We start from the raw sequence: 25,673 nt of genomic DNA, 5'->3' as shown, positions 1-25,673 counted from the left end.
TCCTGCTGGAGGTGCCACGCAGTCTGGAACTTTCCCATGCTCAGCCACATGGCTTGACCCTGAACCACTAAAATGACATGCACAAGGTTCCAGGCAGCTTGAACTCAGTGAGGGTCCTGTAGCCAACTAGGGGAAGTGTCCCTTGGCAGGCAGGATATTGTGGGGGCTGGCAGCTATTTGAGGGCCTTGCAGCCACCTGGGGGGAGTTTCCCATGGTGGACATGATTTTTGGTCAACAGAAGAAAATAGTTTGTCACAAGAATGGCTGTCCTTTCAATGCAAATTTTTTGTATGGGCTTTATCCAAAGGCCTTTTAGCTGCCCAGAGGGAAATCTCGCTGGGCGGTTATGATTTTGAGGGCTGTCTATAGTCAGGGGTCTTTTATCTGCCCAGGAAAAAATCTCCCTCAGCAGTCATGATTTTCGGTCAACAGAACAAAATACTTTGTCATTAGCGTGGCTGAACAGAAAGAAGATTGTGCAGTGTTGGACAAGATATTGCACTGACCTATACAAAGCACAGTTGGACCCAAGTGTCTCCGAGAGACTGATTAAAGAACTGAAAGGGATATCTCTACTGAGCATTGAGATTGAGACAGATATTTTGAAGGAGGAAGTAGAAAAAACAGTGAAACAACTAAAGAACAAAAAGAGCCCTGGAAATGATAAGGTCACGGGAGAGATGATCAAATACGGAGGAGAAAGCATGATTCAGGAAATACACAGACTATGTAATATAGCATGGAAAGAAGGGAATGCACCTAAAGAATGGACAAGATCTGTGCTAGTGACAATACCCAAGAAAGGAAGTACATTGGAGTGCAAGAACTACAGAATGATTGCCCTAACGAGTCATCTAGGCAAGGTGCTGATGATGATACTGACTGAGAGACTAAGACTGAAGATAGAAGAATTTATAGCAGATGAGCAAGCAGGGTTCAGAAAAGATAGAAGTACCATACAGCAGATATTGGCACTAAGACTGATAGTGGAGAAAGACCGACGAAAGAACAAGAATGTATACACTTGCTTCGTCGACTTTCAAAAGGCATTTGACGGTATAGATCACAAAGTGACTTGGGCGGTGTTGGAGTCATATGGAGTGGATAGCAGGCTGATCCTGTTGTTGAAGGATATCAATGACAATGCAGAGGCAGCGGTGAGAACGGGTGGGGAGTTGGGAAGTTGGTTTAAAACAAGTAGAGGTATGAGACAAGGAGATCCAATATCCCCAAGTATCTTCATTGCACATCTGGAGAGAGCAATGGACAAGATCAAGAAAGAGGTAGAAGGGGTATCTGTGCACAGGAAAAGAATCAACAACTTGAGGTTTGCGGATGATAGAGTTATCATTGAGGAAGATGAAGAGAAGCTAGCAAAAATGGTGCAGGTGTTACACGACGAAGGGAAGCAGTACGGACTGAATACGAACATCGATAAAAAAACAATGGTATTTGCAGATAAGGAAGTAGGAAGGAAGATCAGTGTTGATGGTAATGATCAAGAAAAAGTAGAGAAATTCACATATGTGGGGAGGAACATGACATATGATCTAGACTGTAAGAAGAAAACAGCTATTCACTCACCCTTGACAATGCTTCTTTTCCCTGCCACTTAAACCTCTCCTTCCCCCAAAATAAAATCATTCCTTTGAGCTCAGTGTGATTTTGTGGCATGTGGGAGTGGCAGGGAGCACAAATCATCGTGGGGATTGAGGAAGGGCTGAAGACACAGCTGCCCATTACTATGCCCAGGTCCTCAGTGGATGCTTAGCCAATGGAACTGGGTGGGTTGCAGAAGGGCTGAAGGCACAGCTGCCCACTGATACACCATTGTCTGCAGAGGATGTGTGGCACAAGGAACGTGGGCAGGTTGGAGGAAGGCTGAAGACACAGCTGCCCACAGGTACACCCAGGTACGCAGTGGACGTGTGGCTCATGGAACTGGGCAGGTTGAGGAAGGGCTGAAGGAACAGCTCCCCACCACATGCATCCTACTTACTGCAACTTAACCCCCTCTCATCAAGTAAAAGCACTCATTCATTAAGCCAGTATGATTTATTGGCATTACAACAGAAAAATACATGGGTGGCTTGTGTGTTACAGATCATTTATGAAGCTGTGTTTTAAAGCATTATCCCATTTACAGTAGACATCTCCATGTCGCCAATTGGGATTTTTCCAGTGTGGGAAAAAAGTTCCATCCAGGAGCTTTCTGTACAGCCCAAAATTTCAGAAGATGCGTGCATCATGAACCCTCCCTGACCATCCAACACTGATGTCAGTGAACAACCTTTGTGATCTACCAACTCCTGCAACACTATGGAGAAATATCCCTTTCTGTTTATATACTCAGAAGACAGGTTGTTGGGGGTCAGGATGGGGATGTGTGTGCCATCTATTCCCTCACAGCAGTTAAGAAATCCTTGGCAGCAAAGCCATCCACTATTGCCTGTACATCTCCCAGGGTCCTGGTCTTCCTGACGAGATGCCAACAGATTGCATGGGCCACCTGCATCACCACGGACCCCACTGTAGATATGTCCACCCTGAATTGTTTTGCTACTGACTGGTAATTGTTGGGAGTTGCAAATTTCCACAGAGCAATTGCCACTCCCTTTTGAACTGTTTAAAGCAGGCCTCATTCTTGTGTTGCCACGCTGCAGGGCGGAGATCAGAACATCAAAAAGTTCCATGAAAGTGGACTTGTGCATGTGGAAGTTCTGCAACCACTGCTGGTCATCCTAGGACTCCAAAACAATGTGATCACACCAATGTGTGCTGGTCTCATAAGTTCAAAACTGCCACTCCACAGTCAGCAATGCAGTCAGGGGAGCAAGCAGCTGAGAGTTCTTGAACCGCAGTTGTGAGAGTTCCTCTTTAAACCCATCATCATCATCATTATGATACTGAATCATAATTGAGTTTTGTAATTGAAAGCAAAATGGTGTGACAGCCAGTGTAGTTGACAAAATGATGTATGCTGTGAGTCGAAGCATTTGGGGATCCATGCTGGTGGAGAAAATGCCGATCTCCGGTTCGTTTTTGCGTGGTTACTGGGTGTGCTAAATTGTGGGACAGTGCTTTGCATTTTGGGATGCAAGCATGAAACATCCACAAGCAACCGGGGCTAGTGCAATGTGGGATAGGTACCCACAATGCACTCCTCATACTGTCGAATTTACCTAGGGCAATGGGGACATGGAAATTTGACACAGAAAAAAAGTGGGTCGAATTTCAAGGTTTGTGGACACTTAAATTAGAATTGAAGAAGGGGATTCCCTGATTGGAAGTTCATGGAAGTTATGCCTTTAAGGCATTTCTGAATATTAAGGATCTCTCATAACACAAACAATTCCATTAGTGCCAATCCAGTTAAGCACCTAAGCCAAACAATGAAAAACTCATGTCTAAATAGCAAATGATATGTGATCTCAAAACGTTAACTAACTCTCTCTTTATTGTGTGCAGTGCATTTTGGGATATGTGTGTGTGTGTACTTGTGCATGCTGTTCTTAAAATAGGGGTTACAAAAGTATGAGTTGATGTTATTCACTAAAGACCGTCTCATATTCAGGAGCATTTCAGCTCTTGAATAATTGACTTTTTTACCAAAATTGCAAAAAAATGGATTTTCTTGCTCTTTTGTTTGCCAACCACTGAAATACATGTTAGTGACTTCAAGATACTGAAACCAAGCAGCCCTGTAGCACCTTAATGATTGACAATTTTATTTGGCTGGTAATGAGTTTTCCTGAGTAAGACCCACATCATCAGGTTCATCATTTAGAGATGAATCTGATAAAGTGGGTCTTACCCACGAAAGCTCATTGCCTACATAATAAAATTGTTAGTCTTTAAAGTGCTAACAGGACCACTTGTTTTTGTGAAGCTACAGACTACAACGCCTACCCCTCTGAGACTATGCAAGATATTGTGCAACTTTGAGAGATCCTATCTCATTACTACCCTATTTGCTACTCTTTGGCACTAAGTTCGTTACAGCTACAGTGTTTTCTATTTATTTTTGGTAAAGCATTACTGAGCCAAAAAAAAAAAAATAAACAACCCACTAACTTCTGTTCCTCTCTTTGTTTTTTTTTTCCAGCCTCAACAACACCTGGTAATTATCTCTTTTAAACATTTTTGTTTAGTTTTTGTCTCTTTCCTAATGTTTCTCAATCCAATAACCAGCATTCCTGCTGCCAAGCAGGGATACCAGATGCAGGAGTTATTGGCAGAAATAAGCTGGTGTAAGGAGAGAAGGTTGAGCTTGTTGTGCTGTGTATCCTACCAGGACGAGGGCCAGAGGAGAGTGGTTCTCATAGGTATCAGCAAAGGAGTCAGGGACAAGTGAAAAAAAAAATGAATGGATGGGAATTATCTGTGCTGAAGCATTGCAGGACCACCTACTGATTAAAAGGTGGATGACAAGTTTTAAACTACGCTGATAATTTCTGCAAACCAGCCCTACTCATGGACCAGATTTCTGAAGACTGATCCTTATTCTAACAAAATAAAATAGCACTAAAATCACCATACGAAACATGACACTTCATTACAGCATAGTTCTTACAGCTGTAAGCATCTCTGATCCATCAGATTGTAGGATCCCTTGACTCTGTTAGTAACTGTATCAGCACAGTGTTTATACTGGGTACTACACAAGCACAAATAAGGCATTTGACCCCCTGAAAATAATTTATTTGAGGTAGATTTTAGGCTGTTACAAATAGAGCTGGAGCCTTAATTGCCTTCCCTCTGATATGGGAAAGGGATTTGTCAGTGTTCAGGTGCAGAGATATCACTGGGGCTACGCAGAACTTTTATAGGGACTATACCAACTCCCTTGATTTGTGTAGTTTTACAATAGTGTACAAAAAAAAAATCACCAGGCTCCAGCTGTGGCCCAACGGTGTTGCAGGGCCAGCAGGGTCTCTGTCAGCCTCATAACTGGGAGCCAGGTGGGGCACCTAGACTCACTGACAGCCCCAGATGTGGGAACCCCGGCCGGGGGGGGGGGCGAGTTACTCGGCAGACCGCTTACCCACATTCTGAGGGAGTAAGTTTCTATGCAACATGAATAAGAGATTAAGAGCTGGGATCAGAAGAAGGAAAATGATTTTACTAATATTTCTGGATGCAACTGATTTGCATCATGCAATCAGGTCCCATTTATTTCAATGCTAATAGTGGTGTGACGAGAGTCACTCGGGCAGGTAGATTTCTTTGAATTTTGTGTTTTCCCATGACTTTGACTCAGAATTTTAAAAATCTGTAAAAATCAAAATTAGTGCTGAAACAAACAATACCCATGAATCCAAATATACATGACCTTTGGAGATATTTGAAACCAAGTCAAAGCTGTGATATCGACCCATCTCTAAATTGAAGCTGAAACTTTCTTGCATGCATATTAGATCCTTTCCTATGCAACTTTTCACTGTGTGGATAAAATGGAGGTTGTTATATTTCATGTGATTTGTGAAGGCTACTTGAGCAAAGGTTTGCTAAGCTAAGGTTGCCTCAGCTGATACAATCACAACCAAGACTGCTCAATTTTGGACATTTCTACCAGAAACACAGTGCTGACAATATTAATCATGCGTATGTCAGATTCAAAGTACTTCCTCATTTTCATTCTTTCTTTGGGTTTGACTTGATTCTTGTTCCTTTTTGCATCAGCTCTTCCCATATTTTTCCAGACAGGGATCCATTTTAAAAATTCAGGGAGACTTGATGACCCAAGGTAATTCAAAAACAGGGGCCAGGGGAAAGAGAGCAGTACCATAACTAGCTAATTTTGTGCCTGAGACATGAATATAAAATTGTGTCCCCTCCATTCTATTAATTAATAGTAATTATTTCATAAAAAGGGAAAATACATTAATAATAATAAAATAACACTACATTATTACAGTTAGTCATCATTTTATTATTATAATTAATCTGAATTGTGGTGAGGGAAAGACCTTCATCCCCAGACTGCTCCCCCCACACTCATAGACTGGAGGGGTTGGGGAAGTTATACTGGCGGGGACTGGGGGTTTGGAGGTCTTGGGACCACACTCAGGGGCTGGAGAAGAGTCACACTCAGGAACTGTGGGTGTGGGGGATTAGGGTGGTCACACTCAGGGGCTGCGGGGGAGAGGTCACACGGCCTGGGGAGACACAGACAAAAAATGAAAACTGACAAATCAGCTACATGGAACAGAAGGGGGGGGGGCAAAAGGAGGGAAGAGTAGAGGGGGTGTGAAAATTGCTTGCTGCAAGCATCTATTAAGTGGCTTGCCCAGCAAAGCTACGGATATCAAAGGTGGAGAAGCTGTCTTTGTAATGCATAATCGCTTCTCCATTGATAGAGGTAGCTGCTGGATGTGGTAGCATTAAGGAGCTGCAAATGGCTCCTTTAAGAGCCACATGCAGTTCCAAGCTGCTGGCGATCCTTAACAAATCTAATTGCAACCAGTGTTTGGGTCCTGACCCATAGGTTGGGAATCTCTGTTTTATATTCTTAATATATTCATGTACAAAAGAAATTAAAATGTCCAATTTAAGATAATTTCTACTAATGAAAACAAATCTCTCTAATTTTGTTCTCATTGCTCTTTGACAGACATAGAATGAAGAGTTAGTTTCTCCAAGGTACTTCTTTGTGAATGATAAAGTCTGCAATGAAAAATATAATACATTGTATTTTTTTCAATTATTGGGATTGACAGAGCCCAGTTCTTCCTCTGCAGGACACAAATATAGTTAACTAACTGCCATGGGAACTAGAGATATCCCTTGTGGTGGGAAAATTGGATAGCAGTAAAATGTATGAAAACATGCCAATGTGAAACACTTTGTGAATGCTCACCAAGATGTTTTCTCTGTCCTCCCAAGGAAATCTTTCACTTAGACTGGTGAATGGACAGAACAGGTGTGAGGGCCGTGTTGAAATTAATGCCAATGGAACCTGGGGGACAGTCTGTGATGATCACTGGGACACAATGGACGCTGACGTTGTATGCAGGCAGCTTGAATGTGGATGGGCCATTTCAGTACCAGGAAGTTACCGATTTGGCCCGGGCACTGGAAGTATTTACCTGGATGATGTGCAGTGCAGAGGAAATGAATCTTTCATCTGGCAATGTCAACACAGGGGATGGGGCATACATGACTGTGGCCACCAGGAAGATGCTGCTGTCGTTTGCTCAGGTAGAGTCTTTTCTCTTATAAAAATATTTTAGCATAGAATCAGAGAGTGGGATATTTTATGACTGGGGATATCCTATGACTATAGACTAACATGGCTACCCCTCTGAAACTATGCAGGATGCTACGCAGCTTTGAGAGACCCTATCTCTTTACCACCCTATTTGCTGCTCCTTGATGCTAAGTTTATTACAGTTACAGTTTCTTCTATTTATTTATGGTAAAACATTACTTAGTCAAAAGAAAAGTACAGCACTAACGTGTCCCTCTCTTTTTTTTTTTTCAGCCTTCATGACACCTGGTAAATATCTCTTTTAAACATTTTTGTTTAGTTCTATTTCTCCTTCGTAATGCTTCTGAATTCAATAACCAGCATTCCTGCTCCCAAGCAGGGATACCAGACGCAGGAGTTGTTGGCAGAAATAAGCCGGTGTAAAGACAGAAGGCGGAGCCTATTGTGCTATGCATTCTACCAGGAGAGGAGTTGCCAGAGGAGAGTGGTTCTCATAGGTATCAGCAAAAGAGCCAGGAAGAAGTGAAAGAAAAAGAGGAATGGATGGGAATTGTCTGAGTTTAAGGGCCACCTACTGATTAAAAGCTAGATGACAAGATTTTAAACTACACCGATTAATTTCTACAATCCTGCCCTACTCATGGATCAGATTTCTGAAGGCTGATTCTTATTCTAGCAAAATAAAATAGCATTAAAAGCACCATAAGAAACATTACAGGACACTTCATAACTGAGTACTTCTTGCACCTGTAATCATTTCTGATCCATCTGATTATATGGTCACAAGACTCTCTTAGTAACTATATTAGCAGAGTGCTTATGCCACTTGGCTCCCTTGTACTAGGTATTACACAAACACAAATAAAACATTTGACCCCGTGAAAACATTTTCTTTGGGGTAGATTTTAGGCTGTTACAAATAGAGCTGGGCCCTCAATTAGCCTACTATCTCACATGGAAAAGGGAGTTGTCAGTAGTCATGCTCAGACATACCTCTGGGGCTATGCAGAACTCTTACAGGAGTATATCAACTCCATCAGAGATTTGTGTAGATTTACAACAGGCTAAAAAAAAAATTGCACTGCAGCAGAGCCTGTCAGAGCTCTGGTTGTGGCCCCGAAGGCCTGTGGAGCCAGCAGGGACTCCAGCAGCCCCCCCGGCTGGGAGCCAGCCGATACGCCTAGACCTGCTGGCAGCCCTTCTGGAAGGGAGGGTGCCTTAGAGCCCCACTTACCTAAATTCCGTCAGGGAAGGTTTATACACAGCATGAAGTCAGATTAAGAATTAGGAACAAAATAAGAAAAATAATTTACTAATATTTCTGCATGCAACTAATTCGCTTCAAGCTATCAGGTACCATTGACTTCAATGATACTAGTGGTGTAGATAAAGTCACTCATACATATAGGCTTATTTGTGGTTTGTATTTTCCCATGACGCTGATCCAGAATTTTAGAAATGTATTAATATCAAAATTATAGCTGAAACAAATTAAATCATGAATCCAAATATATTTGACCTTTGTGAACATTTGGATCCAAGTCAAAACTGTGGTATGGACCCATCTCTAAACTGAAGTTTAAATATTATTGCGTGTATTTCATATCTTTGCTACCTTTCACTGTGTGGTTAAGATGAAGGAGATGGGATCTCTGAAGTCTACCTGCGCAAAGGCCTGCTAAGCTAAGGATGCCTCACCTGATAATACAACAATTAAGGCTTCTTCAATTTCGGACATTTCTGCCAGAAACACTTTGCTGAAAATATTAGATATGCAAAGGTCAAATTCAAGTTACTTCCGTCTTTTCTTTTTCCTTTTGTTTTTATTCTTTCTTTCTTTATTTTGTTCTTGTCTTGACTCTCTTTCCCTTTACATTCTTAACGTATCCAAGCATGAAACTAAAATGTCCAGTTTAAGATAATTTCTACTAATGAAAACAAATCTGAGTACCTTTGTTCTCATTGCTCTTTGACAGACATAGAATGAAGAGTTAATTTCTCTAAGGCACTTGTTTATTCATGCTAAAGTTTGTGATAAAGAGGTATAATCCATTGTATTCTCTCAATTATCAGGACTGCCAGAGCCCAGTTCTTCCTCTGAAGGACACAAATATATGTAGCTAACTGTCATGGGAATTAAGGATATCACTTGTGATGGGAAATTCAGATAGCGGTAAAATGTATGAAAACATGCCAACATGAAACACTTTGTGAATACTCACCAAGATGTATTTTCTGTCCTTTGAAGGACGTCTTTCACTTGGCCTGATGAATGGACGGAACAGGTGTGAAGGCCGTGTTGAAATTCTTGTCAATGGAGCTTGGGGGACAGTCTGTGGTAATTCCTGGGACATAACGGATGCTGAAGTTGCATGTAGGCAGTATGGATGTGGATGGGCCATTTCAGCACCAGGAAGTGCCCGATTTGGCCAAGGCACTGGAAATATTTACCTGGATGATGTGCAGTGCAAAGGAAATGAATCTTTTATCTGGCAATGTCAACACAGTTTATGGGGCGTACATAACTGTAGCCACCAGGAAGACGCCAGTGTCATTTGTTCAGGTACTGTCTTTTCTCTAGTAAACATATTTTTGCTTAGAGAATCGGATATTTTATGACTGGGGAGTGCTTGCCATTGGCAATGTACCTCATTCTTTACTAATAATTAATAATGAAAAGTATGTTAAGCTGCGATCACACTTTTGGGTGAGATTCAAACCAGGAATCGGTTGTGTCAGTACCCACTCTGCAAGCTTGGCTGATGCATTGTTGTTTGCAGTGGCTCCTGACCTGAGCTGCTCACAAACAGCCCAACAGCATGCATGTCCCACCCTGCATGTCTATGTATAGCTACAGCCCTGGTCCAGCAGCTCAGATCCCAGCAGCCTGTCACTGACACTGAGTCAGACTCTGGCTTCTGGGAGCCTTAGTAACGATTTCTAGAGGGACCCCAATACACCGTACGTCCCAGATTTTTTTTTTAAAAAAAAAGAACCCTCATGTTTTCTGCACTGCTCACTCCTCTCGAGGACACTTCAGATGTTAGGGACCTGTAGTCCCGGAATGGAATCAGAATACAGGAATTTGCTGCCTTACTTGGAGCTGTCAAACAATTCAGTTTGAATATAACTTTGGACTAGTTTTGATTAAAGAAAAAAACAAGTCTATTTAACTATAAAGAGCTACACATGGAGTGCAATAAATTTGAATTTATTAATAGGGTCCTTGTAATTCTGGAATTTAAGAGTTTTGATTTGACCATCCTCACCTCCACATGTGCTCCTCGCAAAGAGGACTTATTGCTGCCATACTCAATTGGCAAACATTCACTGCTGCAGTAGTGCATTGTGGGAACCTATCCCACAGTTCCATTATCCCCGCAGCATGCTGAGTGTGCTTGCTGGTCTTTGACATCATCTTCCCATGTTGCATTTTCCTCATTCCCCTCCCATGCTAAGCAAACATCCATTTTTTCCTGTTGGAAGGAGGGAAAAGTAGGGCATCCGCAGAGATGGCAAAAAAGTTAAGACAAGTGTCTTTGTTCTGTAGCTGAATTCTCAGCTGGCCATCCACTCAGTGTTCCCACTCCCATGATTCCATCCTGTCCCTGAAAATTATAAAGGGACCCCAAAGAGCTTGAAGAATGAGAAGATAGGAAAGTTCTTCAAAAAAGAGAGCTGCTGAGGGGAGAGTCTTTGGCTTTGCAGTGCACAATAAGTCTTCTGTGCAATGGCTGTGTTCTCAGTCGGTCCCCCCTCCTGTGACTGCACCCAATCCCTGCAAATAGTACAAGGAAAAGACTCTGAGAGTTAGAAGAAAGAGGACAGAAAAGTGTAGGAAAGAAGATCTTAGACTTCCCTCTTTGCTACACAGATATTGTGAACATGGGAATTCTTGGTGGGGGGGCTACTTGCTAGGGGCATGGTGGGGGGTCACGGGGAAGCTTCTCCCCAGGCGGAGAAAGCCCCCGAGTATCTTAAGAGCCATGGGGACAATCCCCTGCCCCCCCTAGCGGCAGCTAGCATCCGACATTGTTTTCTACCAGGAGAGACTTAGCCCAGCACCATAAAGCCACCAAAAATATTGCTAATGGGGGATGCTAGATGCTTGGGGGGGATTAATAGGGTGCTTAATGGAGGGTGGAGAGGCATTGGAATGCGTTGCCTAGAGAGGTGGATTCTCCATCCCTTGAGGTTTTTAAGTCCCAGCTTGTCAAGGTCCTGGCTGGGGTGACTTAGTGGGGGTTGATCCTGCTTGAAGCAGGGGGCTCGACTAGATGACCTCCTGAGGTCCTTCCAGCCCTGTGATTCTGTGCTTCTGTGCTTCCCCACAGTGGCACAAGCCCATGACTACTGTAGCCGCCAGGGGAGACTTCCCCCCGGGAGGCTGCAAGCCCAGTGGTCCCATGGTAGAGCCATAGGGGGATTCAGTGGGGGTGTGCAGTTGAAGTGATCCCTCCCAACTATCTTAGCCACTAGAGGAGACTTCACCCTGGCAGCAGCAAGCCCCCAACTACCTTAGCTGCTTGGGGAGACTTCCCCTTGGTGGCAGCAAGCACCACTAGTCCCTTGCTAGGGCTGTGGTGGGGTTCGGTGGCGGGGGGCAGCTGAAGTGGTCTTCCCCCAGACTATCTTAGCCACCAGGAAAGACTTCCCCCAGGCAGCTGCAAGCCCCTGATTATCTTAACCACCAGGGGATCCTACCCCCGCCCCCAGCAGCTGCAAGACCTCAAAATTCTTTCATGCCCTTGGAGCCCTAAATGTGTGCAAGCTTAAACATGGTGCTGCCTGGCAGCATGGTCAGCACAGAAAGGCACATCCTTTTACTGGGTCAGTGGCCACCCACGTGATGCGGCTGAGCGTGGGAAAGACCCTGACTGTGTGGTGCTTGTGCGGGAGGGAGGGTAGTTCACGCACAGATGTAAAGCACTGAGAAGAAGTGTCTCTGTGGCTTATGCAAGAACATCCCCCACAACGGCCTTGTTGCCATGTGGTGTGGCAGGGCAGCGGCTGGTGCCAGGGAGCACAGAAAAACAACAAGTATAGAGACAGACCCTTGAACTCCCTGCAGGGGATATTTTTGATGGGTAGATGTGCTCACAACACTAACTGCAAAGAAAGAAAGACATTTCTCAGGTGCTCATACAAACATGAGTCCATAGCCACCAGCTTGCTGCTTCCGCTTTGAAATTCACAGTCTTCCTGTTACCCAATTCCGATGCACCTGAGAGCAGTAGCCAGAGAGGAGCAGTGAGGGACATTGTGGGTTACATACAGGCAACCTCTGGAGGCCAATACATTTAATTTTAAGAAGTGGTGTTTCCACAATGGCCTTTTGAACTCAAGCTTAATGCTACACCCATCAGGTAACGGTGATATTGTAATCTCTCCCAAAACTGAACTAATGGTATTTAAAATGAAGACAGCCATGTTGTATTATAAAGCTAACTGCCTTAAATTCGAATTGATCTGATAGTATAGACTCAGCAAGAAATGGCTATGAAAAAAATGTAGATAAACTGTTTTTCTTGTAACTAAAATTTGAAAAAAATCGGTTTGGTGGGAAGTAAATTTCTCATCACATGTTCCCAGCAAAATAGAGAGGACCAAGTCAGGATATATTCTCTGAATCCAAATGGCTGGATCCTTTGTCTCTGAAAGTGAAACAGCAAGTGACAGAGTTAGGGATAGAAAGAGAGAACACCTGGAGTGTTTTTGCTCCTCATACTTATCATCTAGATTTATCATCATATTTGCCCCTTATATTCATCATTTATCATATTTATCATTCATTTTAGTGAGGGCTACCCTTCAGGCTATGAGCAGAGAAGGATGGAGTCCATGTGAAAGAGGTTCCATGTTGTTTGTTAAAATCCAAACCCATCTCTTCTGTTCATCCAAGCTACTGCAGAACGACACCAGTATTTCAAAATAAATAGTCTGCAAACATAGTGCTTATTTTGAAATAGCACCTATTTGATATAGCGATTTTGATTTAGGTGCTGGTAACAGAGGGAGTAGTGCTTATTTTGAAATACCTCCTGCAATGAGGTTTACCAGTTTCTAAATAATGCACCTGCTACTTCTAATTTATTTTGAAATAGCATGCATGTAGTATAGACGACAGCAGTGTTATTCCAAAATAATAGCTGTTATATCAAAATAACTTGGTTGTGTGGCTGTAGCCTTAGAGACTAACAGATGTGTTACTCATGACCTTTGTGGATAAGACTCACTTACTCTATTACCTAGCTCAGGGGGTTGTAATCTGCAGCTATGGAGCCATATGCAGCTCTTTAAGGACTTCTTTATGGCTCTTGATGCTACAATTGCAAAGTAAAAAAATAACAAAAACAAAAACCCTCCTGATTGTTTTTGATAGTTTGGTAACCATCTGAAAGCACAGCAATGAACAACTCATATCTGTATAGGAAATGATATGTTATCTCGAAACAGTGGCTAACTCCCCCTTTAATATGTGCAGTGCATTGTGGGATAACTGTGTGTGTAGTTTTCTTGAAATTACTGAGCCAAAAAAAAAATCCACACTAACTGTTCCTCTCTCTTTTTTTTTCAGCTTCGATGGCCCCCGGTAATTATCTCTTTTAAACATTTTTGTTTAGTTTTTGTCTCTTTTCTAATGCTTCTCAATTCAATAAACAGCATTCCTGCTCCCAAGCAGGGATACCAGATGCAGGAGTTATTGGCAGAAATAAGCTGGTGTAAAGGGTGAAGGCAGAGCCTGTTGTGCTATTCATTCTACAGGAGAGGAGGGCCAGAGGAGAGTGGTTCTGATAGGTATCAGCAAAACAGCCAGGGAGAAGTGAAAGAAAATGAATGGATGTGAATTATCTGTGCTGAAGCATTTGAGGGCCACCTACTGATTAATGACTAGGTGACAGCATTTTAAATGACACTGATCATTTCTACAAATCTGCCCTACTCGTGGATCAGATTTCTGAAAGTTGACTCTTATTCTAGAAAAATAAAATATCATTGAAAACACCATAAGAAACATTACATGACTCTTAATAAAGAGTACTTCTTGCAGCTGTAAGCATCTCTGATCCATCAGATTGTATGGTCAAGAGTCTCTGTTAGTAATCATATTAGCAGAGTGCTTATGCCACTAGGCTCCATTGTACTGGCTACTACAGAAACACAAATAAAGCATTTGACCCCCCAAAAAACATTTTCTTTGGGGTAGATGTGAGGCTGTTAGAAATAGAGCTGGGCCCTCAATTTGCCTTCTATTTGATATAGAAAACGAATTTGTGAATAGTCACTGCTCAGAAATTTTCCTGGGGCTATGCACAGCTCTTACAGGGAGTACACCAAGTCCCTTCAGGATCTGAGTAGTTTTAGCACAGGCTGCAAAAAACGAAAACAAAACAAACAAAAAAGCACTGAGCTCTGGCTTCAGCCTGGTGCTGCTGACGGCCTGTATGAGCATTGGCTGTGGCCCCACATACTTGGGAGGCAGCCGAGGTGCTTAGACGCACCATCAGCCCCAGCTGTGGGAAACCTGGTTGTGGGGGAGCATACCTTGGAGCCCCACTGACCCACATTCTGAGGGGGTAAGTTTTTACATAAAATGAATTATGAGATTAAGAACTGGGACCAGAAGAAGGAAAATGATTTTACTAATATTTCTGCATGCAACTAATTTGGATCATGCTGTCAGGTCCCATTGACTTCAGTGATACTAGTGGTGTGAATAAAGACAGCCATTCTACCTTCTCATACAGGTGGAATTGTTAGTATTTTGTGTTTTCCCATGACTCTGATCCAGAATTTTCAAAATGCATTAGTATTAAAATGAGAGCTGAAAGAAACTCAGAACATGAGTCCAAATACACTTGACCAGTGGGAACATTTGGATCCAAGTCAAAACAATGATATGGACCCATCTCAAATTGAAGCTGAAACATTCTTGTATGCATGTTCGATCCTGTCCTATGCAACTTCTCATTGTGTGGATAAAACAAAGTTTCTTATATTTCACGTGATTTGTGAAGGCTACCTGAGCAAATTTCAACTAAGCTAAGGATGCCTCAACTGATACCATCACAATCAAAGCTCCAGTTTTGGACATTTCTGCCAGAAACACATTGCTGAAGATACTAAGAATGCATACATTAAATTCAGGTTACTTTCTTTCTTTCTTTCTTTCTTTTCTTTCTTTGGTTTTGACTTGACTCTTCTTTTTACATTCTTAATATAGCCATTCATGAAAGTAATTAAAATGTCCACGTTAAGATAATTTCTATTAACAAAAATAAACCTCAGTACCTTTGTTCTCATTGCTCTTTGACAGACATAAAACGAAGAGTTTATTTCTCTAAGGCACTTGTTTGTCAGTGGTGAAATTTGTGATAAAAAGATTTAATTCATTGTATTTTCTCAGTAATCAGGACTGACAGAGCCCAGTTCTTCCTCAGTAGGACAAAAAATATATTTAATTAACTCTCATGGGAATTACGGATATCCCTTGAGGTAGGAAAATCAGACATCAGTAAAATGTGAGAAAACAACAACATGAAAAACACTGTTAATGTTCACTAAGATGTTTCCTCCATCCTTCTAAGGAAATCTTTCTCTCAGACTGGTGAATGGACAGAACAGGTGTGAGGGCCGTGTTGAAATTAATGTCAATGGAAGTTGGGGGACAGTTTGTGATGATTTCTGGGACACAACGGATGCTGACGTTGTATGCAGGCAGCTTGGATGTGGATGGGCCATTTCAGCACCAGAAAGTGCCCGATTTGGCCAAGGCACTGGAAATATTTACCTGGATGATCTGCAGTGCAGTGGAAATGAATCCTTTGTCTGGCAATGTTATCACAGTGGATGGGGCATATATAACTGTGGCCACTCAGAAGATGCTGGTGTCATTTGCTCAGGTACTGTCTTTTCTCTTATAAAAAATATTTCAGCATAGAATCAGAGAGTGGGATATTTTATGAATGGGAAGTTCTTGCCATTGGCAACATAACTAATTTTCTGCCAATAGTTAATAATGAAAAGTATGTTATGATCCTATCACCCTCTGGGATGTAATTCAGACCATGTCCCATCCTATGTGTCTGTATATAAATGTTTACGAAATTTTAATCCTACTTTCTTTTCATCACCAGAGAGTTTATTTACTAAATTCCTAACAGCTACATTTGTGCAGCGCCAATGAGGCCAATGATATTGGACAGCTGTTATGGAAGGCATAATTTGTTCTGCAAAAGCTTTATTACTGATGGTGATAAAGAGGAAGATGGAAAAGAATAGGCTGTATTACCCAGAAGTCAGGAAGGACAAGCAAGGCTGGGAATCAGGAAAAAGAATAAAAACATGCTCTGGTTTACTTCCCATTTTGAATACACTGGTTATGGAAATTGATGAGATAATAAGCATGGAACACCACAGAAATGTTTTTCAGGGAAGATCTGTATTGTGAGAGAAATATGTGCCTGGCCCATTACCTAATAAAAAATGGTTAGTCTTTAAAGTGCTACAGGACTGCTTAAAGATTAACACAGCCATCCCTCTGAGGCTATTCACATTACCATGAAGCTTTGAGAGACCCCTAGCTCCATGTTTCTCTATTTGCTGTTCTGTGGCACAAAGTCCATTAGAGCTACAGTGTTTTCTATTTATTTTTGGAAAAGCATTTCTGAGCCAAAAAAACAACACTCATTGCTCTTCCTCTTTTTTTTCCCCAGACACAACAACACCAGGTAATTATCTCTTTTAAACATTTTATTTAGTTTTATGTCTCTTTCCTGATTCTTCTCGATCCAATAAACAGCAATCCTGCTCCCAAGCAGGCACACCAGATGCAGGAGTTACTGGCAGAAATAAGCTGGCATACAGAGAGAAGAAGGTGGAGCCTGTTGTGATATGTATTCTATCCTGGGAGGCAGGGGAGAATGGCTCTCATGGGTATTAGCAAAACAGTCAGGGACAAGTGACGTTAAAAATGAATGTATGGGAATTATCTCTGCTGAGACATTTGAGGGGCAGCTACTGATTCAAAACTAGATGCACTGATAATTTCTACAGTCCTGCCCTACTCATGGGTCAGATTTCTGAAGGCTGACTCTTATTCTAGCAAAATAAAATAGCGTTTCAAGTGTCACGAGGAAGATTACATGACACTTCATCTGGAGTAGGTCTTGTAGCTGTAAACATCTATGATCCTTCAGACTGTAGGATCACATGATAGACTCCATTAGTATCTATATTACTACAGTGCTTATTGCACTAGAAGCCATTGTACTGGGTACTACACAAACACAAATAAAGCATTTTACTCCCTGAAAATATTTTCCATTGGTGTAGGTCTTACACTGTTTCAGTGGAGCTGGGCCCTTCTACTAAATATGGAAAAGGGATTTGTCAGTGCTCAGGAGCAGACATACACCTGGGGCTATGGAGAGATTGTTCACAGAGTACATCATTTCCCTTAGGCTGTGTCTACACGGGCACATATCTTCGAAATAGCCATATTTTGAAGATTACTAATGAGGCGCTGAATTGAATATTCAGTGCCTCATTAGCATTAGGACGCTTCCGGCCACGGTGCTTCGAAAGCGCAGCTTTCAAAAGTGCACGGCTCGGCGCGGCTACTCTGGGGTCCTTTTCGAAAGGTCCCGCACCTTTCGAAATCCCCTTATTCCAATCAGTGATCAGAATAAGGGGATTTCGAAAGGTGCGGGGTCCTTTCGAAAAGGACCCCCGTGTAGCTGCACGGAGCTGCGTGCTTTCGAAAGCTGTGCTTTCAAAGCGCCGCGGCCAGAAGTGTCCTAATGCTAATGAGGCACTGAATATTCAGTTCAGCGCCTCATTAGTAATCTTCGAAATGGCCATTTGCATGGCTATTTCGAAGATTTGTGCCCGTCTAGACATACCCTTAGAGATGTGTGTAGTTTTAGAACAGGATACAAATAAGCACTAGTAGAATCAGTACAATATTTATATTCCAATTGACAGGTAAAATGAGAAAGTAATCTATTTTTCAAGAATAGGATGCTGTGACATTTTCCTATTTTGTCTCATATTTTGTAAGCAAATTGGTTTTAAGTGTGTATAACTTAGACTGCGTATGCAAAACAAATCAGACTCCTGAAAGGCCTACAGTACTTTGGAAAGGTAAAGAGACACTGGAAAGGTTAGGAGAATATCATAACAACCAGCTGAGGCAGTCATTCCTTCAATTGGCCCCTCTCCCAATGACTATTTGTTGTCATTCATAGTGAGTCATTCATAATGCTTATAATCTATTTGCCAAAAATCTCTTGGAACAGCTCTAATTATAAATAGCTGTCTTCCTAAATAAACAAAATAGAGCTACATCATGACACATGTAATAAAATCAATCACTTTAGTAAATGTCTTCTTGGAATACTGAGAGATGTCATTGAAAATATATGACAAAGGAGTCTGGTCTCTGACATGGCCTGCCAGGTGGTAGAATGATACAAATAAAAACAAAAATAAATATTCATTTGACATAGAAGACTAGTTAGCAGAGGAGAATTAGTCTTGGAAATGTGGGGATGGAAGAGCTCTCAAGAAGCCACCTAGTTTTCCCCTCTGTGCTAAGACCAGGATTAAGCATACCTAGAACACCCTCAATAGATGTTCATGTGTTCTGGTATTTAACACCTCCAATGATGTGGATTCAAGAGTGTGCATGTGTACAGGGTTATAAAGGGTTAACTTTTGTATTTATTCACTCTTCTTTCTCCTTCCTCCAATTTCAAGAGACTGTCTCCGTTATGGTAATCAGAGAACATGCAGCTTTTTATCATATTTTTAAAGTTTGCAATTGGATACAAATATAGTTGTGTGTTAATTGCAAGATGGGGACCTCTGTTGACTTATCTAGTGTCATGATTTTCCAATCAGCCATCTTTCTCCATCCACCAATCAATCTACCACTTTCTAATTATTATCCATTCTCTATCTCTGTGCTGTACCACACATAGGCCACACGCCACATGTGGTGAGTGGGATACCACAGTGTGGTGAATAAGGTGAGCCGCAGCTATGGTGCCCTCCGCCTGCTCTGCACAGGCGCCGCACCACTTGGTGGGAGAAACATGTGGCAGCAGCAGCAGTGGCAGCTCCTGCAGCTCCTTCAGCCTGGTGCAGCTGCTGTGGCCCCAGCCCAGAGCCATGCAGCCCTTGCAGCGCCAACTCAGAGTTGCATGGGAGCTGAAAGCCGGTGCAACTCCTGCAGCCCTGGCTTGGAGCCATATGGCTCCTGCAGCCCTGGCAGCCCCAGCATCAGTGGCGGGTCCAACTGCGGCGGTTCTGGTGAGTTGCCGTTATATTCGGTTAGAGCGGGAGCAGAGGAACCCAGGCTCTTGGGGATGTCATTAATTTAGAGCATGGGGGAGGGAGCTCTGGCGAATATGCAAGGATGACACCAGCCCTGAAACAAAGAAATTTCAAAAATCAAATGGAGAGAGAAATCTCTGAGCAGCAATTTATTTGCAAATTTGACTCCATCAACCAAGGATTAAACAGAGACTGGGAGTGGCTCTTAGCTCACAAAAGCCGCATCTACATGAGCCAGCTACTTTGAAGTAGCTGCGCCAACTTCGAAATAGCGCCCGTCACGGCTACATGTGGCAAGCTCTATTTTGAAGTTGAAATCAACGTAAGGCGGCGAGACGTCGAAGTCACTATCCCCAGCAGGAGATGGGAATAGCACCCTACTTCGACGTTGAACGTCGAAGTAGGGCACGTGTAGATGATCCGCGTCCCGCAACTTCAAAATAGCAGGGTCCACCATGGTGTCCATCAGCTGAGGGGTTGAGAGACGCTCTCTCTGAAGCCCCTGCGGGGCTCTATGGTCACCGTGTGCAGCAGCCCTTAGCCCAGGGCTTCTGGCTGCTGCTGCTGAAGCTGGGGATCCATGCTGCATGCACAGGGTCTGCAACCAGTTGTCGGCTCTGTGGATCTTGTGCTGTTTAGTGCAAGTGTGTCTGGGAGGGCCCCTTAAGGGAGCGGCTTGCTGTTGCCTGGGAAGTGCTAGTCCGCCCTGTGACCCTGTCTGCAGCTGTTTCTGGCACCCTTATTTCGACGTGGGCCGCTTTGGCATGTAGTAGGCGCTCCCCTGCAGCACCTACTTCGATGTGGTGCTACCCAATGTTGACGTTGAACGTCGACGGCACCAGCCCTGGAGGACATGTAGACGCTATTCGTCGAAATAGCTTATTTCGATTTTACTACATCGAAATAAGCTATTTCGATGTAGCATCCCCGTGTAGACGTAGCTAAAGGCAGCTTCTCTGCCCTGGGCATTAATATCTCCCCATTAGACTCTGACAAAGGCCCACATTCCCCTGTCTGATCTGACTAGTTTATGCCTCTTTTGATAAGTACTATTGATACTGGGCCATTTCCACCTTGCTGAATAGACCTTGTCAGCTCTGGCCCTCCCTCCTACTGGGACCCACTCTTTAAATACCCCTCCGAAACCACCCCTCCCCCACGCATGCCTCTGATTAAGCGGGACTTTGCCCATGAAATCTTATGCTCCAAAACATCTGTTAGTCTATAAGCTGCCACAAGACTTCTTGTTGTTCTCGAAGCTACAGACTAACATGGCTACCTCTCTGATACTTGTCACCATTATGTGGCAATCATTGAATTCATGTTGGACTATCTTCTCCTTCCATTCAGATATGCTGCTAACTGAGTTATGATTTTATTTACTTAATCTTGAATGTGGCACATTATTCTCACTTTTAAAGGTGTTGGCAATTTATACATTGTTCTTCTTTTGTATTAATAGTTCCTACAACTACTACTGCTACTACTACTACAAGAGGTCCATTTTCAACAGGTAACTCATATGTATTTTACTTTTTTGTTTGTGTATTGTATGAGTATTTGAATGTCATTATTTGTATCTTGTAGTCTTCCTATAATATAATATAACATAATATAATATAATAAATTTGCCTGTGAATTATGCCAAATTCTTTGAATAGGAACATAATTACAACCTGGTGATAAGCCTGGGTATCTTTTGCAAGCTCTCTTCAGGCTCATGGCAATAGATTCTCCAAAGTGCTTCTCCTCCCTGCGTGCATGGTTGTCTTAGGCTTCTTTGAGCTTGTTAATAGAAGAGAATATTTTTGGAAGGTGCCAAGTGTTCCTGTATCAAAAACAAAGAAATGTTTGCATGAAACTTTGAGAACATTGGTTTCTACAAAGTTGAAATAGTATTTTGGGTTGAATTTGGTCCTTACTGACAACCAGACTGTAGAACTCCAGACTGTAGAATTGACTTCATTGGAACAGGCTGGAATAACAGCTCTGTGGAGAGATATACAATAAACCTTGCTATTCTCTGCTTGAACAATGGAAATGTCTTAGCCATGATTTTATTTCTCTATAGCTGAGGACCACACTTCCCACATGTAGCTTTTGATACACTGTGGCTATGTCTACACTAGCCCCCCCTTTCGAAAGGAGGATGCCAATGAGACACTTTGGGATATGTTAATGAGGCACTGCAATGAATATGCTGCGCCTTGTTAGCATAATGGTGGCCACGGCTTTCGATCACATGTGGCTTGTCTACATGGGGTCCTTTTCAAAAGGACCCCGAGACTTTGAAATCCCCTTCTTCCTATTTGGTTATAGGAATAAAGGGATTTCAAAGTGTGCGGGGTCCTTTCAAAAAGGACCCTGTGTAGACGAGCCACGCACGATTGAAAGCCGAACTTTCGAAGTGCTGCAGCCAGCACTATGCTAATGAGGCACTGCATATTCATTGCAGTGCCTCATTAGCATATTCTGAAGTGTCTCATTAACATTCCCCTTTTGAAAGGTTAGGGGCTAGTGTAGACATAGCCTGATGGTCAGAATTCAATGTGACTTAGATTCATAAATAAATGTTTCTGGAACTATAATAATTCTTATTGAAATATTGAGCTTTGCTTTTCTATGTGTTTGAAGGCTACTACCAGTATGGCAAGTCATGAGAATATAAGTCTCAGAGGAGTAGTGGTGTTAGTCTGTAGCTTCACAAATAACAAGCAGTTCTGTGTCACCTCTGAGACTAACAAAGGTAGTAGGTCATGAGCTTTCATGGGCAAGACCTGCTTCCTTAGACGGAAAAGTGGGTTCAGCCCATGAAAGTTCACAGCCTCATAAATTAGTTAGTCTCCACAGTGCGACAGAATTGCTGGTCATTAGAATATCGCATGAGTTGCAAGTCAATTTGCCTGGAAATGTCAACATCATTAAGACACCAAACCATTTTCTATCATGGTATTCATAGCTCAAGAGAACTCAGGACTGGAATAGCTCCAGTGTAGGGAAATAATCATATTGCTTGCTCTCAATACATTTGCTCATGTATATGTTTTCTTGTATGCTCATATACATTCTCATATAAATATATATGAGAGAGATCCTTAATATTCAGAAAAGCCTTAAGGCATAACTTTGATGAACTTCAGGTCAGGGAATCTAAATAATATTTAGGTTACTAAGTAGGTCTGAACATTTCTTTATATATATTTAAATATATATATTAATGAACTCTCATAAGATGAAAAGTTCCATAGGCCCCAGTCCAGTCAACCAGTTAAGCACATGCTTATCTTTAATCCCAGTTAACCCTCAGCTTTCAAGTCAATTGAATAACTTGCTAGTTTGTATTGATGCATATAGCATAGAGGCCTCAGACTGCCTTCCTCTATATCATCTAGGTAACAAAGAAAAAAAAGCACGGGGTTTCAGCTTCTTCCTTGCACTGCTGCTCCAGGAGCCCCATGGCTGGGAGCCAGCTGAGACACCTAGACCCACCAGCAGTCCCAGCTGTGGGAACCCTGGTTGTGAGGGTGGGTACCTTGTACCCCCACTTTCCCGCATTCTGAGGGGGTAAGTTTCTACACAGCATGAATAAGAGATTAAGAATGGAGACCAACAGAAGGAAAAGGATTTTACTAATATTTCCACATGCAAATAATTTGCATCATGATATCATAAACTTCAGTGACACTAGTGGTGTGAATAAAGCCACTCATACAGGTAGGTTTATTTGTATTTTGTGTTTTTCTATGAGTCTGATCCAGAATTTTAGAGATGTATTAATATTAAAACCAGATCTGAAACAAATTAAAACTATGAACCCAAATATACTTGACCTTTGGGAACATTTGGATCAAAGTCAAAACTGCGATATGGTGCCATCTCTAAATTGAAGTTGAAACTTTCTTGCATGCATGCCAGATCCTTTATGATACCCTTCTTTGTGTAGACAAGATGATGGACTTTCTAATTTATTTTGAAATATCATGTGTGTAGTGTAGACGACAGCTAAGTTATTTTGAAATAACAGTATACTCATGAGGCATTTCTGAATAAGAAGGATCTCTCATAAAATGAACAATTCCATAGCTGCCAGTCCAGTTAAGCACCTAAGCACATACTTATCTTCAATCACAGTTAATCCACTGATTTCAGGTCAATTGAATAACTTGCAAGCTTGTATTTATGCATATAGGATAGAGGCTTCAGGTTGCCTTTCTCTCTATTAGCTAAGTCACGGGTCGCAACCTGCAGCTATGGAGCCATATGAAACTCTTTAAGGACTTCTTTGTAACTCTCACTGCTATGATTGCAAAGTTAAAAAAAAAAACCCTCATGATTATTTTTGATATTTTGGTGACCATCTAAAACCTTCACAATGAACTCTTCGTATATATAGCAAATGATATGTGATCTCAAAACGTTGATTAACTCCCCCTTTAATATGTGCAGTGCTTTGTGGGATATGCGTGTGCCTGTGCTGTTCTTAGGATAGGGGTTACAGAAAGTATGGTTTGATGTTATTTACTAAAGCTTGTTTCTTATTCACATGCATTGCAGTCTTGAATTATTGATGTTTTACCAAATTTTGAAAAAAGTGGCTCTTCTTGCTCGTTTGGGTGACCACCCTTGACCTCGAAATGAATCTGATAAAGTGGGTCTTACCCAGGAAAACTCACTGCCTACTTAATAAAATTGTTAGTCTTTAAGCTGCTACCAGACTGCTTGTTTTTTTGTGGAGCTACAGACTACCATGGCTACCCCTCTGAGACTATACAAGATACTTTGCAGCTTTGAGAGAACCCATCTCTTTGTTGCCCTATTTGTTGTTCTTTGGCATGAAGTTCATTACAGTTAAGTTGTTTACTGTTTATTTTTGGTAAAACATTACTGAGCAAAACCAAAAAAACAACATAAAAAAAACACTACTAACTTTTGTTCCTCTCTCTTTTTTTCAGCCTCGGCGACACCTGGTAATTATCTCTTTTAAACATTTTTGTTTAGTTTGTGTCTCTTTTCTAATGCTTTTCAATCCAATAACCAGCATTCCTGCTCCCAGGCAGGGATACTAGATATATGAGTTATTGGCAGAAATAAGCAGGTGTAAAGAGAGAAGGTGGAACCTGTTGTGCTATGCATTGTACCAGGAGGGGAGGGCCAGAGAAGTGTGGTTCTGATGGGTATCAGCAAAACAGCCAGGGACAAGTGAAAGAAATAAAATGAATGGATGGGAATAATCTGTGCTGAAGAGTTTGAGGGCCACATACTGGTTAAAAACTAGATGACCAGATTTTAAAATACACTGATAATTTCTACTAATGTACCCTACTCATGAATCAGATTTCTGAACGCTGACTCTTATTTTAGTGAAATAAAATACCATTAAAAGCACCATATGAAACATTACATGAAACTTCATAACAGAGTAGTCCTGGCAGCTGTAAGCATCTCTAATCCATCAGATTGTAGGATCACACGACTCTGACTGCGTGTGAACTACGAGACAAAATCCATGTTTTTCCATGTTGTGTTTCCGCAGCGCCATTGCCCAATGCAAGTTCAACAGTATAAGCAGTGCATTGTGGGTACCTGCTCCATAGTTCCTTAGCCCTGATCGCTTGTGGGTGTTTCATGTTAGAATTCCAGTGTGCAGAGCACTGCCCCAGAATTCAAAGCACCCAGTAAAAGTGCGAAAATGAGCTGGAGGTTGTGCCATTTTCTCTGGCATTTTCTCTGCCAGCAGAAGCACGGATCCCCAAATGATTCTACTTGTAGCACTTATCGTTTCATCAATCACACTGGCTGTCACGCAATTTTTTCTTCAAGTTACAAAGCTCAGTCATGGTTCAGTATCATGATGATGATGATGATGATGACAATGATGATGCTGGTTTTGAAGACAAAATCTCAAAACTACTGTCCAAGAACTCACAAATGCTGGCTTCCCTGAATCCATTGCGCAGAGTGGAGCAGTGGTTTTGGACTCATGAGACTAGCATGCACTGGTGGGACCACATCGTTTTGGAGTCCTGGGATGACCAGCAGTGGCTGCAGAACTTTTGCATGCACAAGTCCACTTTTATGGAACTTTGTGATTTGCTGGCGCCTGCCCTGAAGCTCAACAACACA

At 42.1% G+C, this 25,673-nt stretch overlaps 1 protein-coding gene across 1 annotated transcript in view; it reads left to right on the top strand.

The window, feature by feature from the left end:
* The first annotated feature begins 9,437 nt into the window (after positions 1-9,437).
* The window catches only part of LOC142015814 (scavenger receptor cysteine-rich domain-containing protein DMBT1-like), a 137,622-nt gene continuing 121,386 nt past the window's right edge, over positions 9,438-25,673 (top strand). The window contains exons 1-2 of the mRNA XM_074999616.1: positions 9,438-9,774; positions 15,800-16,114. Of these exons, the coding sequence (XP_074855717.1) occupies positions 9,438-9,774; positions 15,800-16,114 (652 nt within the window). The remainder of the gene's footprint in view (positions 9,775-15,799; positions 16,115-25,673) is intronic.

The sequence above is a fragment of the Carettochelys insculpta genome, chromosome 7, assembly GCF_033958435.1.
Source record: "Carettochelys insculpta isolate YL-2023 chromosome 7, ASM3395843v1, whole genome shotgun sequence".
NCBI lineage: Eukaryota > Metazoa > Chordata > Testudines > Carettochelyidae > Carettochelys > Carettochelys insculpta.
Note: the sequence above shows the minus strand (reverse complement) of the source record. Positions and strands in the feature narration are given on the sequence as shown.